Source organism: Phocoena phocoena, chromosome 7 (assembly GCF_963924675.1).
Source record: "Phocoena phocoena chromosome 7, mPhoPho1.1, whole genome shotgun sequence".
Taxonomy (NCBI): domain Eukaryota; kingdom Metazoa; phylum Chordata; class Mammalia; order Artiodactyla; family Phocoenidae; genus Phocoena; species Phocoena phocoena.
In genome coordinates, this window is record NC_089225.1 from 96860843 (window position 1) to 96879562 (window position 18720).

At 49.2% G+C, this 18720-nt stretch overlaps 1 protein-coding gene across 4 annotated transcripts; it reads right to left on the reverse strand.

The window, feature by feature from the left end:
• Positions 1 to 238: 238 nt before the first annotated feature.
• On the reverse strand, positions 239 to 18720 carry DNPEP (aspartyl aminopeptidase). Of its 4 annotated transcripts, none has more exons than XM_065880085.1 (15): positions 18661 to 18720; positions 9407 to 9500; positions 9232 to 9320; positions 9023 to 9136; positions 8713 to 8838; positions 8365 to 8495; positions 8013 to 8088; positions 7793 to 7900; positions 6972 to 7049; positions 5917 to 6000; positions 4735 to 4895; positions 4300 to 4339; positions 4074 to 4175; positions 749 to 916; positions 239 to 378 (listed from the first exon to the last, which is right to left on the reverse strand). In XM_065880085.1, the coding sequence occupies exons 1-15, from the start codon at positions 18718 to 18720 to the stop codon at positions 328 to 330; spliced, it is 1482 nt and encodes a 493-aa protein (XP_065736157.1). In that variant the 3' UTR covers positions 239 to 327. The 4 variants fall into 4 exon arrangements, with proteins under 4 accessions (XP_065736157.1, XP_065736159.1, XP_065736158.1 ...); XM_065880087.1 differs by lacking the exon at positions 18661 to 18720 and adding an exon at positions 10102 to 10139; XM_065880086.1 differs by lacking the exon at positions 18661 to 18720 and adding an exon at positions 10102 to 10124 and having other exon boundaries at positions 7793 to 7918.

The following is an 18720-nucleotide window of genomic DNA, read 5'->3' on the forward strand; positions in this document are numbered from 1 at the left end:
GGGATGGGAAGGACTGGGGATGGCAGAAGTGACCTTCCCATAGTGAACCTACCATCTCCACCCACTCAGGCATGAGCTTAAAAAAGAGAAAAGAGATTTGAAATCAGGCCTCCATCAGCTCCCAGGATTTGCAGGCTCCTCTACCTGTACCCCAGCTGCCCGGTCTGTTCTGGTTCCAGAGGTTTAAGCCGGCTGAATGCCCATGCCTCCAATCTCCAAAGAAGCACAACAGAATGAGTTTGAGTGGAAAATCCACTTTAATAATCTAGCTTCAGCTCAGCTGAGAACTTCCCGTCTCAAGTGCAAGAGAAGTCTTTCCAAGAGGCCTCAATCCACTAGGAGGTTACGGCTCAGAGAAGGGAAAAGCTCAAAGAAGCCCTAAAATAGAAGGTAACATGGAATTTGAGATTAGTGGAGACCAGATGGGGGTGCCCCACTGCTCACCGCCCACCAACATGGCCCCAGCTAGAGAGGAAGGCATAGCTGCCTCATGCACACTTGACAACTGCCCCAGGCTTCCCATCCCTGATCCCCTCTCTGACATTTCATTATCCTCTGGGGGCTGATCAGGGCCCCTGTGCCTTGAGAAGAATGGGGACCCTTCTTTTCCTACATGGTAGCACCAAGACAACCAGCCCCATGACGTAGGCCAGCCACTCAGTGACGGTGATGTTGCCCCAGTAACCAATCCAGGCACTAGATGGGGAAGGAGCCCAGTTGCTACGGTGACGGGTGGGGTGGGAGTCACCTTGAAGAGAGTGAGGGTCTGGAGTACTCCTGTGGTACAGGCTGTCTCCCGGATGGAGTGCATGGCCAGTTGGGGGCTGCCTAAATCCAGCACCCGCAGCCCCAGTCGAGAAGCTAAGATAGGTCCAATGGTGGTTCCGCAGGGAGAGTCATTCCGGACCATGAGATCCTGGGGAGAGGAGGAGAGGTTCGTGAGCAACATGAGGTGTGTGTTTATTAAGGCCCAGGAGGAAGTCGCCTTAGAACTGCAGGGCTGCAAGGGGTCTGGTACATCGTCCACTTCGACCACCTCGGAGGGTGAATGTGACCAGCACAAAATCACAAAGCCAACGCTAAACGGCAGGCCCAAAGGACAGTAGATTCTGAATTGGTCCCATTCTCTGCATCTGCATTACCACCACCCTAGTCCAGCTACCATCCCATTGCCTCCCATGTAATCCATTCCCCACATGGTGGGCAGAGGGATTTAAAAAATATGTGTATCCTGTATGTCACCTTGTTCCTTCACGTGCACCCCTCCCTACCCACACACAAAGAAAAATCACTCAATAATCTTAGTGGTTTTAAAAATATGGCTATTGGCATTTTTAAACTATTTTATTTGTATTCTGGTAAAAAAGTAAATAAGAAAATCATAATATGACGTTAGACGTCAAGATTTTCCACATAAGGGAAAAGAGAATCACAAAACCAAATAGAGTAATAACTATTCTTTCTTAAAAAACGAGGGCTTCCCTGGTGGCGCAGTGGTTGAGAGTCCGCCTGCCAAGGCAGGGGACACGAGTTCGTGCCCCCGTCTGGGAAGATCCCATATGCCCCGGAGCGGCTGGGCCCGTGAGCCATGGCCGCTGAGCCTGCGCGTCCGGAGCCTGTGCTCCGCAACGGGAGAGGCCACAACAGTGAGAGGCCCGCGTACCGCAAAAAAAAAAAAACAAAAAAACAAAAAAACAAAAAAAAAAAAACGAGAATCACGGTATTAACTCACGTTTTTTAAAATACATATATTTTTTCCTAGCCATGTCCATAGAAATGGCTCCAAAGCATTTCCCCGCCCCCAATAACAATGAACACTCATGGTGCCAGACTTCGGTCTCTAGCATCAGTGTCCATCAAAAGCTACCGAGTCTGGGGGGAGAAATGAACAAGATGAGCCTGCGATTTCCTACTGTGCCAGAAAGCAAGACAACTTCCCAGAGTCATGACAAAGGCCACAGGAGTTATGTTGAAAGGGCTCCCACTGGTCAAAGTCATGACAATTGGAGCATGAAATAACAGGATTACAGTAGACCAGGTTCACACTGAACCCACGAGACTGAACCACTGAAAATCTATGATTCTACATAATGATCATCAAAAAAGGAAAAGAAAAGAAAAAATCCTCGTGTTTGCCAGCATTTGAGGCAGGCATTAAAACACCTCACCTTGAAAAGTGGTTATTTAAGGGAAAGAATAACATTTGTCCTATCTTTCCAGGAGGAACCATACTTCACCATAACCAAATGGCCCTCCTGATGGGGGAAAGTTCTACTTCACAGAAGAATGACAGCTAATAAATGTAAAAGGAATAAAAGAATGGGGGGGGGAATTTTTCAGTAAACTCTAATGAAATTATGGATTTAGGCAAAGATTATCAATTGGTGTTAAAACCAGACACCTTTCTGGTTGATGGGGAACTCATCACTTGCACAGGTTTACTATCCAATCAAAAGAGGAAAACCTCCAGATGGTGGAGGGATTTTGAGGGCACCCCCCCAAATCCGGTGATCAATCTTATTATCGCTAAGGGTGAATCACCCAGATAATATGTGGATGACACAACAGGAAGAACACACCAGTCACAGTGTCTTCTGGACAAAAATGTTTAACTTGAATCCACCGACCCTTTAGATATGAATTCTAGATTATAGGAGATACAGGGGCTAGAGGCACAAGCTCAATGACGCCAAGAGGAAGCAAATCCAGGAAGGAAATTATAAGGGATGACCAGCCTGGTTTCTTCAACAAGTCAATGTTACTTAAAGAAAAAGAGAAAAAGAAAAAGGAGGCAGTGCAGCTGTGCTAGATTAGCAACCAGATATAACTTGTGGTCCTGAACTGGAAACTAAAGTGGGACAAACAACTGTAAAGAAAGTTTTGGGGAAAACTGGGGAGAATTGAAAATGATCTGTACATTAAATGAGATATATATTTACTGAAACAAAAATTCACTGAAATGGAAAGGTGGAGAATACTGAGTGAAAAAATAAAGCAAAAGATATATATCTAAAATGATTTCATTTTTTAAAAAATGTGTGTTAAGTATATACATAGAAAAAAATCTAGAGGAATATACACAAATCTCTGGGGATTGTTTTATTTTCTCATTTCCATTTATATTTTCTAAAGTATACATGTCCTGCTTCTGCTGTAAGCCATTAAAGAAAAATCCCCTAACATCTTCCTACTGCCTTAGAAGAAAATCCAAACACCCTTCCACAGCCTAGAAGGCCCTGCATGACTGGCCTGGGCAGGCTTCTCCCCCGTCTCCCTGCTGCTCTCACCCTGGCTCCACCACTCTGGCTCTGGCTCCCCCTCGTAGACCAAGCTCAATCCTGCGCCCCCGGGAGCTTCTGCCCTTGTTCCCCCTGGCAGGGATGCTATTCACTTCTAGCTGCCTTGTTCTCAATACTTAGGTCTCAGCTCAAGTGTCACCTCCTCAGAGGGGCCTTCCTGAGAATGGAACGACTCAGCTCTACGAGGGGGGGCGTGGCCCTGTGTAGCAGAGAGAGCCCTAGGCTGGGGATCATTGCAGGGCCCTAGTCCTGACGCACCAGGACCCGCCTGCTATGTTTGGCACTGGACCACCTGAGCCCTAGTCCCTGATACATGTATTATCCTAACATGTGTATTATATATCGCTTATCTCCCTGTCTTGTTCTCTTCAACTAGACGTGCCATTGACGATGAGTTCCAGGTTTCTTCTCTAATGGAAGCCGCCAGGGTGTGTAAGAGAGACACAGAGGAGCTGGGGGTGCTGGGTAGGGAAGAGGCAGGACTAACCCACTATGTGGCATGAGCACACTGTACCTTGAATTCCATTCTACAGGTGTGAAAACTGGAAATCAAGGCGTATTAGGAGATGAGCCCAAGGTCACAGACCAGCACCATGGCAGAACCAGCACTGATCCCAGCTCTGCCTATATCCAAACCCCAATGCTCCTCACTCTACTGGGACACCCCCCCACACACTAAAGACTATCTACAAGGCTTCCCTCATTGGGGAGACATCTGCTTGTGCCCCCCCCCACTCCCTCCATCACCTCTTCCCAGGTAGGGCCCACCCTCACCTGCAGGGGCACCCCGACACTGCTGGCCACCTCTCGGATCAGGGCCTCTGAAACCGCATTTGAGGCGTAGCGTTGCTTGCTGTTCACCTTGATCACAGGGCCCTGGGGAGAGCAAAACCAGGGTCAAGAGTGAGGCAGAGATGGGTGAGAGGCCCAGAGGGAACAAGATTAGGGCCCAGAACCAGCCAGGCCTCCAAGTCCCCAAGGAGAAGCAGGAGCCCCTCACCTTGTGGAATAAGGGCCGGTGGTTCTCCTCATGCTTGTCCCTGTAAGAGACAGAGAAGGGACGGGGATGGCAAACAGGAGCTGGGCCTGTCAACACCCACCACTCTCCCATAGCAGACATCACTAATGGATCACAGCATTCTTTCCCACCCAGCCCGGCAGGACCTGAGAATCACGCTAAACACAGTGCTCCAGGCAGCCTCCAGCTACAGATGGAGATAGATTTGCAGATAGAACCTATTTGGACTGGTTAGGCACCCATGACTTTGACCCAGCTGAGCCTTGGAGCAGTCAGAATGAAGTCCCCTCTGAACCTCCTGGCAGAACGAGGAGGAAGGGGAAGGGGAGAGGCCCAGGCCCAGGGCTGAGCCTGAAGGCAGGTCACGCTCGGGTCTCCGGCTGTGTGAGGACTGTGTGCCTGGCACGGGAGACTCACAGGTAGTTGGGGTGCACAGCGTGGGCCATGTCTGCGCTGATCATGTAGGACTTGGGGATGGCTTCCTCAAAGGCCGTCAGGTGCTGGGGCGAGGCCGAGATCCGCCGCAGCACCAGCTCCGTCAGCAGTGACTGTGCACCCTGTGCGCTCTCCGACCCCACCTGGCGATAGCAGAGGCCTGGCTCTAGGGGTCTGGGCTCGGGGGCTGGAGCTGGAGGCCAGGCAGAGGGGCCCACTACCCAGACTGGCCCAGGACCCCGCTGAATCAGTGGGCGGGGAATGTGGGCTGTTAGCAGCACCTTCCCAACCCTGTGCCACCAAAAGGCTGATGGTGAGCTGAGGCCAAACTGATCCTTGGCCATCTCCGGGGCAGAAACAGCACTTTCCAGTCCACTTCCCTTCTTGGTTCCCTTCCTTCTGCCCTGACCCTCACATCTGGGGCTTAGCACAGGTGCCCCACCTAACTGGTCAATCTTCTTTCATGCATGTGACAGAGGCTGCTAACTGTCCATGACCCCTTCTATAACAGAACACCCGAGCTGTAGCTGAGCATCGGACCGCCCAGCTAGAGATGACATTCCCAGCTTCCCTTGCAGCTAAACATGGCTATGCCAAGTTCCAGGGAAAGCAGGCAGTGATGAATGCCACCTGTGGGTCATGCCCTTAAAAGGACGGGTGGACACTGTCCCTTTGCCCTTTTCTTCCTTCCTAACTCAGTACAGACACGGTAGCAGAAGCTGGACAGCCGCCCTGGACCCTGAGACGGACACCATGTGTTTGGGGTGGCAGAGACCTGTCCTGAACTGCTAACTCTGACCTGTGTGGTTACCTGGAGAGAACTGGGCGGCTGTGTGGGCTCTTCCATGGCGTCTAAGCCTGCACCCTAACCCAAGCACACAAGGAGAGGACCCAGCCTGGGCTAAGTCCTGGGGCCACCAGGGTGAAAGGGCAGAGTCCCTGTCCTCGAGTAGCTCACCACATGGCACACAGAGAGACGTGAGAGGTGTGGTCACGCTAAGAGCAGATACGTGCTGATCCAGAGGGGACACCGAGCACTGAGGAAGCACAGGCAGCATCCCACCTGTCTTCGCAGCCTCCAGTGTAGCCCTGGCTCGCCGCGGCTGCTGGACACGGCTGGCTACAGAAGACTCCCCAGAGGAGAGACCAGACCCCTTCACGTACCTCTTCGTTGTCGTACAGCGCAATCATGCGCACGTGAGGATCCGCGGCCAGGGAGGCAGGGGCTGCGCAGGAATCGATCAAGGCCTGGTTTGGGAAGAGAAACAGAGAATCATCCTCCCCGCTCCTCCTTCCCTAACTCAGCCCACCGGCACCTCGGGGGTTCACACTCGCCTGCCGGCTTCCCACCGTCATGGCTGGAGTGAAGCGGGCTCAGCCTGTCACTGGCCTGCATCTCGCAGGGCGCTGCGTGGTGAGAAGACATGCAGGGCCCTTTACGATGGGATGGAGAAACCCCTCTCTGAGTGTTCTCCACACAAAGGCAGGAGGATGTGTAAGACGGAGGGGAAGGGCTGAGAATCCTGCCAAGTCAGAAGGACCACACAGATCGCGTAAACTAATGGGCCTCAGTGAAGAGACTGAGGTCCAAAGAGGAGACTGTGACTCCATGAAGGTGACACGACTGGCTGGCTGGCTGGCTGCACAAGTGGACATGGGTCCCACGTCTGGCTCTGGTCTCAATTACAGCCCAAAGTGTGTCTCCAGGAACAGGATGGGGCACAAAGGAGAGTGAGTATGAAAAGGACAGAGGGAGGAACAGGGATGAGACGTGAGAAAGAGAGGGCAGTAACCAGGGTAGAAAGATGGTAGGGAATATCAAGGTGACCAGGAGGAAGAGAGACCACACCACTGAGATCGAAAGGCTCAAAGACGGCTGGATGGGCTTAAGCCAGGGCTTGGCGGGGAAGGCGAACAGGGAGCAGAGATAGAAGGATGATATTGCCATATGGGATTCGAGAGCCTTTCCTATGAAGCAAAGATTAGCTTAAAGGAGAAGCAACAGGAGTAGGGTTAGGACAAGACACTGTGGTGCCTTCCCCTACCTCAGCCCCTGGCCCCAGGCCAGTGCAAGGATGGGGCCAAGAGGAGCGATGCTGACACTGCAGCGTTTAGGCCCCTCCCCATGGTCCACCCCGCACCAGAGGCCTTCCTATGACCCATAGGGCTCAAGGCGGTCCCCCCGCCCCAGTGCTCCTGGGGGTGCCCCGGCTCCTCACCTGCAGGGCACAGAAGCAGCTGTGCAGATTATCCAGCCGAGGGGCAAAGATGAACTCCTCATAGGCACCACCCAGGACCTAGAAAGACAGGACAGTCATCCTGACCTTCATCCCCTCCGCCGGACTCACCCTCTTCTCCCAGCCTCAAAGGGCCTGTGCTCGAGCAAGTCTCCTTGGTTCCTTGTGCAACCTCTCCCAGCCCCTGGCCTAGAGCAAGCATTAGGAGCCCGCTGTGCAGAGCTGAGCAGAGAATGGAGAAGCGCCGGGCTGGAGCTGAGGGATGGGAGGGTGGAGGCCCGTAGTTCGTGACCAGTTCCTGTGGGACAGGAAAAGGGAGGGACTGAACAAGAAAAGAAGAAGGAAAACCAAGGAAATAAACAGAGGAGACCAGATGAGAAACAGAAGCAGCGCATGTTCCAACAAGGCCGAGCGTCCAAAGACACAGCAATCTCCTTCTGTCGGCAACTGAGAGAGACACAAGGACCGGCTCCAGGAAGAGGAGGGCCACATCCAGGCCTCTTGTCCTCAGAGGTCTGGAACCAGCACAGGTCAAAGTGGACAGGGACCCCTGTAGCAGAAACTCCTGGGGAATCTGTGGAAAGCTGATGCCCAAACCTCACTCTACACAGTCAAGTAGGTAAGTCTGAAGTGGGAAACCTGCCCTTTTTGAGACCCACTGCCCTGGAATCAGAGCGGGGTGGTGTCTACTGGGAAAACAGGGGTGAGAGTAATTGGGGGACTGGCAGAGGTGATGAGCGCTTGAGGGGACATGCTGGGATCCCAGAGGTCCCCACCCACGAGTTCCTGCAGCTGCTCCTCACCGCAGGCTGAGTGTCCGCAAGACACAGCTCCATCTCCAAGATGTCCTCGGAGCTCAGCCCCAGATGGGCACAGAGGAGGGACATGAGCACTGAGTGGTGCCGGTCATCCTGCAGGGCAGAAGGATGCTGGGAGGAGGGTCCGCTCCCCGCTCTCTCCCCTTCTCAGAGGGCCAGTCTCTTCCCCCCTGCTCACCCCTTCCCATGGGCAGGAGGCTCTTACTACAGCATTGAGAGGGCCTGGCTCAGGAGTCCCCTTCTCCAGCTCCTCCTGGACGGCTGTAGCAAGAATGGGAACCCTGTGGGGAGACACGGAGGGGGTGTGTGGGGGGAGGACCGGAGGACACAGCAGGGCGGGACACCCTGATGGGGAACTGCCCTGGTCCTTCAATTCCCAGCTCTCTCCCCACATGGCAGGGCTGTGAGGGCCCTTGGACATCAGCTGGGTCCCAAGAGTAGAGCCTGACAGTGGCCACCGTTAGGTAGTGGTCTCCCAGGTCCCAGCGGGGCCCCTTCCATCACCTGGTGCCACACCCTACCCCTCCCAGTCACCACAGCCTCCACTCCAGTCTCACAAGTGCATCTCCACATTGGGCCCAAAGTTCTCATTGACATTTCGCTGCAGATGGATGGCCAGGTGCGGGATGCGAAGAATGGGCTGGTCCACGTGCACCAGCCGCTGCTCCAGCCGGCCTGAGGTAGGGCACTGTGGCCAAACAGGTGGGTCAGCCCAGGGTGCCCTCCCCCAACTGCGGCTGGTTAAATCCCCCACTTCACCCAGACTAACCAAGGTGGTCCTCTGACCTGGACTGCCCCTACCCCCCTTTCCCGGGGTGCTCTCCACAGGTTCCCCGAAGGAAAGTGACAGTTAATCTTCAGGCAGCTGAAGCTGAGAGCCTCCCAGATCCAACCCCAGTTCCCACCTTGACAATGACACGTCCAGCCAAGGTCAGGTCACGGTCAAACCAGGTGCTCCAGATTCCACCACCATAGGTCTCCACACCAACCTGCTGGAAGCCCACCTGGCTGCGGCGAGACCGCCGTTTCACCTGGGTGGGACGATGGGGAATAAGAATTCAGCGAAGGCCACCCGACACGATTTGGAGATGAGACAGACAACTGACAAGCTAAGTGACAGAGAAGGGCGCCAAGTGTGGAGGAAGGGGGTGACAAGTCTTCCTCCCTGCTCACCCCCTGATGCCTCCCCTCCCCAGCACAGCCCCAGTTCCTTACCCGGAGGCAGGGGCTGTCCGTGTGGGCCCCAATGAGGCTGAAACCGTTGCCAGGAACATACTGGCCACCCACAGCAAATGCGATGATGGTAGAGGAGTTCCTGGTCAGGAAGTACTGGGGTGGCGGTTTTGAGTTGGATTAGCCAGCCAGCTGGCGCAGGACTTCGAGCCCCAGCCTAGGTTCCTGCTTCTCCCACCCCACCCTGGTACCTTGCTCTCGGGCTTGATATCCCAGCTCTCCGCCTCCTTGAGTTCATGGAAGCCAGCCTGGAGGAGGCGGTTGCGGCACTCGGCCACAGCTGTAGGGAAAGAACCCTCTCACAGCGATGGAAGCCGGTAGGAGGCACACCGGCCCCCACCTGCCTCGGCTGCCCTGGTCACTCACCGTGGAAAGGAGAGGGGCTCCGGTTCACGAACTTGATAAGTTCCCGGGCCGCTGCTTGCACCGCCTCCTTGCGGGCCCTGCCGCTCATGGCCACCTAGCGGAGGGGGCGCTCAGATTCCTACGAGGTCTAGGACCTCTGATCTATCTAAGCTTCGGGAACTCTCCCAGCCAATCCCCACGAAGTGACCGCTCCAAGGCTCAGACCTCTGCTTCCGCCCCTTTCCTCACCGAGGGACTCAGATGCCGGGCCTCCAGCCAACCAACCAACCCCCAAAGTACCACAACCCGCGCTGCGCTCCCCGCCCAGCTCGTCCCAGACGGCGCGCCCCCGAATCCGAGCTTCAGCCCAGCCCCCCCAAGTCCCGCCCCAAGTGCCCGACCAGCTGGAAACCCCGGTCAGTTCCCAAACTCCGAGCTCGCAATCGGGCCCCTAACTCTGGGCCGGCCTGTACCAAGCGCGCGATCCCATTCCGGAACCAAAGCCCTGTTCTCTAGGGAACACCCTACCTCGGTGTCTCGCAGGCCACCCTTTAACAACCCCAGGAAGGTAAGGTCACCCGGGGCCGGACTTTCGGTTTCGTTTAGGGTCGGGCGGAACCCCCACGTCAGCAAGCGCGCTTCCGAGCTTGGGCCCGAGCGTGCGCCTGGCCGGGTCTGCGATCGAAGTTCGTGCGGGGCGAGCGGTGGCCACCTACCTGCATGGCCTTACGCGTGGGCCTGAGTCCGCTCGCACGGCCCGCCCCTACTCCCGCCGCCCTCCCCGTCCCGCCCCGCCCCCGCCGCTCGCCCCGCCCGCCCCGCCCTCTCCACGGTGGTAGCGGGCGCCCTCTGCCGACCGGGAGGTGCTAGGACAGCCGGGAACCGCCAGCCCCCGCCCCTCCCCCGGGTCAGGGAGTCCAGGTAAAAACGTCCCTGCTAGCTCACCTGGGCCGAAGGGTGCTGTACAAAGTGCTCTCTCTCTCCACAGGCACCCTGGTGATAATAAAAGCAACGTGGCTAATGTTCATGGAGGGTTCACAATAAGCTTTATGATAAAGCTTAATGTGCTAGCTTGTTTAATCTTCACCACTGCCCTATCAACTTTATATCTTTACTGTCCCCATTTTATACGTGACCAAACCGAAATACAGAGACGAGTAACCTGTCCAAGGTGGTAAGTGGCAGAGGTGGGGTTTGGACTCAATTAATTTGATTCCCGGGGCCTGGAATAACCCACTTTCAGACCTTCACTGGGCTTTTTTCTTGGTAAACGTAACGTTACATGGGAGGTCCCTAAGCAACAGAGAAATTAATGACTTATCCAAGATCACATAGCTGTTTGGATACATCTGGAATTTGACTCTGACATCTGTACTCTTTGCCCTTCTTAAAACGACAGAAAAAGACAAACTCCATATGTTCTTGGAGGCAATCCCCATATTCCTGTGTCAAGAGTGGTAAGTAGCAATTTAAAAAACCCAGGCAGGGACTTCCCTGGTGGCACAGTGGTTAAGAATCCACCTGCCAAAAAAAAAAAAAGAATCCACCTGCCAATACAGGGGACATGGGGTTGAGCCCTGGTCCGGGAAGATCCCACATGCTGCAGAGCAACAAACCCCCGTGCCCAACTACTGAGCCTGCGTGCTACAACTACTGAAGCCCACACGCAGCAATGAAGGCCCCACACAGCCAAAAATAAATTAATGAATAAATAAATTTAAAGTAAATAAATAAAACCCCAGACACACACCAGTCAGAAAGGCCATCATCAAAAGATCTACAAACAATAAATGCTGGAGAGGGTGTGGAGAAAAGGGAACCCTCTTGCACTGTTGGTGGGAATGTAAACTGGTACAGCCACTATGGAAAACAGCATGGAGATTCCTTAAAAAAAACTAAAAATGGAGCTACCATATGATCCAGCAATCCCACTCCTGGGCATATATCCGGAGAAAACCATAATGCAAAAAGATACATGCACCCCAGTGTTCATCGCAGCACTATTTACTGTAGCCAGGACATGGAAGCAACCTAAATGTCCATCGATGGAGGAATGGATAAAGAAGATGTGGTATGGGCTTCCCTGGTGGCGCAGTGGTTGAGAGTCCGCCTGCCGATGCAGGGGATGAGGGTTCGTGCCCCGGTCCGGGAAGATCCCACATGCCGCAGAGCGGCTGGACCCGTGAGCCATGGCCGCTGAGCCTGCGCATCAGGAGCCTGCGCTCCACAACAGGAGAGGCCACAACAGTGAGAGGCCCACGTACCGCAAAAAAAAAACCCAACAACAACAACAACAAAAAAACTTTAACATTCTGATCACGAAAAAGAGTACATGTTCACAGCATTGCAAATCAACTATATTTCAATTTAAAAAAAGTGAAAATAAAACTTAATTCAAATAAAAGTGCATTGTCTGATAGTTAAAAAAAGAGTATATGTTAATGTGAGCAATTCAAATATCAACTAAATGCAAAACTTAGAAAGTGAAACTAAATGTTTGAAAAATGGAACAGCCAGTCTTAATAAAAACAAAACCAGGAATTCCCTGACGGTCTAGTGGTTAGGACTCCGCGCTGTCACTGCCAAGGGGGCAGGTTCAAGCGTGCCAAAACAAAAACAAAACAAACAAAAAACCCCAAAATCCTCTTAAGAGACCAGAAATCTACAGCAGACATTAGTAGGGAAATATAGAAGTGTCCCTGTTCAAATCAGAAGCAAGGTACTGATGAGCTATTATCACTGGTAGTCAGTGTGGACCTGCAGTCAGAGCCAGTGTCACAAAAGAAACAATTATATATAGAAAAGCACAGTCTGTCACTATTTGTAGATTATTTGATTAGCAAGAAAATAAACAGACAAGCTGTTAGAACTGGAAGAAGGGGTGGCCTGATTGGAAAAATCATCGGCTTTCCTGTACAGTAATCAACCAGAAAATATAATAGTAAAAAGGTCTTATTTACAAGAACAAGAAATACTATTAAATTCCTAGGAATGAGCACATGCATGACCCAATCTCACTGTAACCAGGGAAATGCAAGTTAAAAATGAGATACCATTTTTGATTTGTCAGATTAGCAAAAATGAAAAAGATTGGTAATATCAAATGTCAGAGAAGGCTTGGAGTAATGGAGTATGCTTTTCTACCCAATTTCTGTGGTGTGAACATTACCCGTGGCTGATTCTAAGCTACCAACGTGAACTGAATGTGGAGTTGGGAAGGAATGTGGAAAAGTATACCATTGTGTAGATTTCCACCAAACAGATGTAATAGACACAAATAACCTTAGGAACATAGATTTATAGTAAAATAATTAGGAAAGTGATGATTTTTGAGTATTTACTATCTCTGTTTGTAATATAATTTATTTAATTGTAAGTTTAAATAATTTCATTTTTAATGATTGCTGTGTTTCACAATAGGACCACAAAATTCCTGGAAATTTGACAATCAGTACTTATGAGCTGGTCCAAGTCGGTTCTACCACACAACTTCACCCATACTCTACACCTTTGTTCCTCAAGTTGTGATTCGTTGACCTGGGAATTTTTCAGAGATTCAGAATCTCAAGGTTTACTCCAGACCTACCGAATCAGAATCTGCCTGTTAACAAGATCCCTAGACGATCTGAATTCACATTAAAGTTTGAGACACAGTGTTTCAGAGTACCGTATGGCAGTAAAAAACAATGTGAGGTCGATCTTTATGTATTATCATAGGAAAAAGGGCCAAATTTATTGAGTGAAAAAGAAAGTAATTTCCAGAATAATATTTATAGGACAAGAGTATTTTGGTAAAACTCTCACAGTGAGCTAAATTCCTAGATTTTATATAAATATGTATGTAAATTCATGGAAACGGGTTTGGAAGGAGAGTGGTCATCTCTGGATAAGGAAATGGTATTGGGTATGAAGTGAAGAGTCAAGGGGGGACCTCGGCTATCCAAAAAAAAGTCTCTGAGAATCATTCTTGCCCTCAGCTTCCAGAGAAAACCTTCCCTACCAGCCCTTAGTTGGTGTTTACAATGCTACCATTATTCATTTATCTTCTTGGTTTAACAACTATTAAAGTGCAAATGCCTGTGAGTTAACATAGCAGTAGGTTACCCATTTCAGTGTGAGTTGATTGGATATGTGGGTCCTTTCTGATCCATCAGTTTATGAGAGAAGGTTCCTAAGCAGTAATTTGTCACATAATACATTTGGGATACAGAAGACCAAAGCAAAGCTGTAAGGAAGAGAAGGCATGTGGAGTGTGTGTGGGGTGTGTGTGTGTATGTGTGTGTGTGTCCTGCCCTGTCTGCTAAAATGGATGCAGTGAGGAGCTGAATCAGATGATCTTGATTTCCTGATGCCAAGATAGCCCTGTGTATCTCATCGCTGGTAGATATCTTGGTTGTTTCAATAAGTAAATAATTTGCTTCTGGGTAGAATGATAGGGTCTTGCATAACACGGTACAATTTGTTCTCTTACGTTGTTGTTGGAAGGGCACTTTAGTTTCCAACACGTGTCTTCTGCTCAAGTCCTATTTTCCAAGTAAGACTCAGCTGAGTAAGAACTGCAAATCCCAGGATGCCTTGAGATGAGTAGCTCAGGCAATATTATAATTTTCAACCAATCATGTTCTAGGAGGGAGGTTTGAAAAGCATTTTATATAGTTACAAAGAATGAAGTGCCTCTACAGGTACAACTTCCAAGCTATATTACTAAGTGAGAAAACAAGGTGGTGCAGAATAGCTGTTATGGTATACTGTCATTTGTGAGTATAAATACACAGATACACACACATATTCTTATGTGTTTAATGTATGTCAGGAGCCACAAAAAAATGGTAACTGACTCTGGAAAGAAGAACTGGGGTAGCTGAGGGCTGGAGAGGTGGGTAGAAGAAACACTTCCTTTATCCTATAAAAAGGGTTCCTATGAATCCTTTTGCACTTTAAAAATTTTTTTCCTATGTGTGTACATAGAAAAACTTAAAAAAACTAAATAAGTAAAAACTAAAAAGTTTTGAAAACTAAAACTTTAAAAAACTGAACTAAAAAGTAACAGGTGGAAAGATGATCTTTAAATACTTTCTGTGACCATAATTTTTGTTTTCTTCTGTACCCTGAGTTGGTAAGCATTTGTTGGTTAGCATTTAACCCTAAAGCCTTCAGTTTAAAAATACCTACTCAGGGGGTTCCCAGGAACTGAGATCCCACAAGCGTGCGGCATGGCCAAAAATAAAAAATAAAAAACCCCACTTAAAGCTGTATTATCATTATCGGGACTTCCCTGGTAGTCCAGTGGTTAAGACTCCGTGCTCCCAATGCAGGGGGCCTGGGTTTGATCCCTGGTCAGGGAACTAGATCCCACATGCCACAACTAAGATCCAGCGCAGACAAAGAAATTTTTTTAAAAAGTTACATTGTTCATTTAAAAAAATCCATATTATCCTCTGATATAGAAATTGTGTCGTTTGTGTTGGATGGAATGTTTCTTTTGATATTGATATTTTAAACAAAAAGTAAACTACGAACGAGGTAGGGAAACCCTCAGAAAAGGGTACCCAACTCTATTAATTCCTCACCTACACAAGAACTGCAAAGTATTGATCCTACCTCTTCCCCGTTCCTCACTCTTCTCGTCTCCACTCCCCTCCGACCCATCATAACTCATGTGTTCCGTCTGTAATCACTCGTTTGCACACACGTCCGTGTTCCTTGCTTGCTCTAGGTCTGCTTACTTGTCTGGCGAAAACCCAAACGCTGACAGCAACCAGTTCCCCATGCCTCATGTCTGCACCTGGCCCATAGTAGATATACAATGAATATTTATTGAATGGATGAAATTTCTTAAAGTGATTGTTATTTGTGAGAAACGGCCCTCGTAGAATACTCCCCAGCAATAAAAAGGAACAAACTATTGATAACCGCAGCAACTTGGATGGATCTCATAGGCATTATGCTAAGTGAAGAAAATGACAAAATTATAGACATGGAGATCAGAGGAGTGGTTGCCAAAGGCCAGGGAAGGTGGGGGAAGGGATGGGTGTGACTCTAAAACAGCGGCACAGGGAACATCTTTATAGTGGTGGAATGGTTCTGTATTTTGATTTTTTTAAAAACTCTTTTTAGATCAGACTATATTTTACAAATATTTATTTATTTATTTGGTTGCACTGGGTCTCAGTTGAGGCAGGCGGGCTCCTTAGTTGTGGCATGTGAACTCTTAGTTGCGGCATGCACACGGGATCTAGTTCCCTGAGCAGGGATCGAACCCAGGCCCTGTGCATTGGGAGTGCGGAATCTTAACCACTGCGCCACCAGGGAAGTTCCTGTATCTTGATTATAATAGTGGTTGGGTGACTACACATGTGATAAAGTTAGGGATGCCTGTTAAAATACAGGACACCCAGGTAAGTTTGAATTTCAGATAAACAAAGGATAATTTCTTAATATAAGTGTGTCCCAAATATTGCATGGGATATACTTACACGAAAAATAAAATTTAACTGAGTGTTCTTTATTTTATTTTTATTTATTTATTTATTTTTGCGGTACGTGGGCCTCTCACTGTTGTGGCCTCTCCCGTTGTGGAGCACAGGCTCCGGACGCGCAGGCTCAGTGGCCATGGCTCACGGGCCTAGCCGCTCCATGGCATGTGGGATCTTCCCAGACCGGGACACAAACCCGCGTCCCCTGCATCAGCAGGCAGACTCTCAACCACTGCGCCACCAGGGAAGCCCCGTCCTTTATTTTTATTTGCTAAGTCTGACAATCCTGGGTAACATGGCATAGAACTGTTCACACACATTTCACCAATGTCACTGGCCTGGTTGTGATACTGTACTGTAGTTGTGTAAGATGTAACCATTGGGGGAAACCAGGTGAAGGGTACACAGGACCTCTCTGTACTATTTTTGCAACCTCCTGTGAATGTATAATTATTTCAAGATAAAAAGTTTTTTTTTTTTTAAAGGCCCTCAAAAGAAAACCAACTGTTCCTGTGATAAAAACAAAGAGGTATAGGGAAGTGCTGGTTATTAACCTTGGGAGTTTTATGCAGCATTGTAAAACCAGCATGTCACATAGGTCTTAAGATGTTTCCCTCTCAAATGTCAATGACCTTGTGTAGTTATTGACAGTATAACAAAGTGGTTAAGCACGCGGGCTCAGGAGCAGACCCCCCTGGGTTTAAGTTCTGGCTCCTTCATTGACTGGCCATTTGCAGTGCTGTGATGGAGCCAGCTCACACTCTCACCCCTTCCAACTCCACATTCAGTGACTTCAGGCTGGTGGCTTGAGACCGGCCTGGGAGTATTTACACCATCGCAATTGGCACATCCTACAAATCAGGACTTTGTTCTTTTCCTCCACAGAGCTGACTGTTAAACATTTACCATCATAACACAGACATTGAGCCTCAGTTTCCTCATCTGTAAAATGGGGGAAGATAACAGTAATAACCTTATAATGCTAGGAGGGTTAAATGACATAATGCATGTGAAGTGCTTATCATTGTTTGTCAAATAATAAATGATCAGTAAATGTTAGCTATGATTACACACTACTATATAGAAAATAGGTAAACTACAAGGACCTACTGTATAGCACAGGGAACTATATTCAATATCTTGTAATAACCTATAATGGAAAAGAATCTGAGAAAGAATATATATATATATATATATATATCTGAATCACTTTGCTGTACACCTGAAACTAACACAACATAGTAAATTAACTATACTTCAATTAAAAAAAAAAGGTTAAGAAAAAGTTAGCTATTATCATCTCTCAATCTTATCTCTCATATTAAACTGTGAGCAACTTGAGGGCAGGTTTAGGCCTTACTTTGATACCTTTAGTGATTGGCACAGGGCCCGAAACACAGTGAGTGCTAAACATATGTTTAGGAAATCAATGAATAAACCACAAATAGTAGTGACTTGAGGGGCTACAGCTCCAGAAAATGCACATTTCATCAGAGGTGTTTTAGGGCACACTCCTTGATCTTTAATCTTGGAGGTTTCAGGCCCTGTAGCAGGCAGCTGGGGAGTTCTGGGGAGTACTCACACCCACAAGGCTAGTGGCTGCCCTTGCAGGCGTGGCCCTGACCTCCTAATGTGCCCCTGCAAAGCCGGATCATGCCCCCAGGTGGCAGGGAAAGACCCTCACCTCAACTTCTAGGAGCCAAGATGGGGCATTTCTGTCTCCGAACCTCCCTGACTAGAGGTCATTTAATCCTCGCTGGATTTGTCCTGTTTATTTTGGTGAACAGGGCTGTTTACTTTCAGTTCGTATTTCTAGGGGTGTCTGCTCATTTTTCTTCCCTATTATGTACTCTTTGCAAGCACTTGGGTTTGAGTAAATATGTCTATAAAGATCCAGGGACTGGCTTATTCTTTGTCTGGTATTTTAATGGCCTTTAAACAGTGTCTGCTCAGGTAAGCATTTTATAGATGAATCGAAAAGTTAGAGAATTCTGTTCTCAGTGGCTACTGACTCCTTCCAAGCTGACGGCTGGCCACCAGCAGCCTCTGAATCATAGCTTTTCATTAGTAATAAAGTATCAAAAGCCGACACCCATCTCTGGACAGAGAAACCGACCAACCCTGGTCAGCCAGATATGGGACCTGGGGACTATGGTAGGTATTTCCACTCCAGGGCAGTGTTTAGGATAAGAACACCTAGAGTGCTTTTTAAAGCGCAGATTCACGAGCCCCACACTTGAAAATTCTTCTTCGGAAGATTTGCACGAAGGCCCAGGGAATGTGCATTTTTAACCATGCTGCGAATAATTCTATCTTTAGACCATTCTGAGAAACACTAATCTAGATTCCCCGAACCACGAGTGCCAACAGGTGGGCTGCCCTTGAGCTCAGTGCCCTGTTGTGGGGTGACACGGAGAGAAGCTTGGGAACTAGACTGGGGCTGTTTGGAGCATTTCCTTTTTTTTTTTTTTTGGCCTCGCTTTCAGGACCTTCGTTCCCCAACCTCTCAGCAGTGAGAGTGCGGAGTCCTAACCACCGGATAGCCAGGGAATTCCCTGTTTGGAGTATTTCCATCACTGCTTAGCGCACTGTTCTGCCAAAGTTAACCAAGAGGATGATGTTCTGGTGAGCCACTTACTCAGGGTCTAATTTGTCAGCAACTTGAGGACAGGGACGAAGTCTTATTCATCTTTTTATCCCCCCAGTCCCCGAGACAGTGCATGGCTCACAGCTTGGCGCTCTACGCTGGCTGGGACATTCCCACAGGAGAATACAGGCCTAGAATGCAGCCCTGGTTACCTCAGGGTAGCCTGGGAGCCAATTGTTGGGAATGGACGTGGCGGAGAGGTTGAGCGCCAT

Excerpts from the sequence above, each read along its gene's own strand:
- DNPEP (XM_065880085.1), bottom strand. The coding sequence starts at position 18,720 with ATGGCGCTCAACCTCTCCGCCACGTCCATTCCCAACAATTGGCTCCCA. Across the intron at positions 9,137-9,231 it reads ATATCAAGCCCGAGAGCAAG|TACTTCCTGACCAGGAACTC; the intron begins GTACCAGGGTGG and ends CCGCCACCCCAG. Across the intron at positions 4,176-4,299 it reads ACCGGCCCTTATTCCACAAG|GGCCCTGTGATCAAGGTGAA; the intron begins GTGAGGGGCTCC and ends TGCTCTCCCCAG.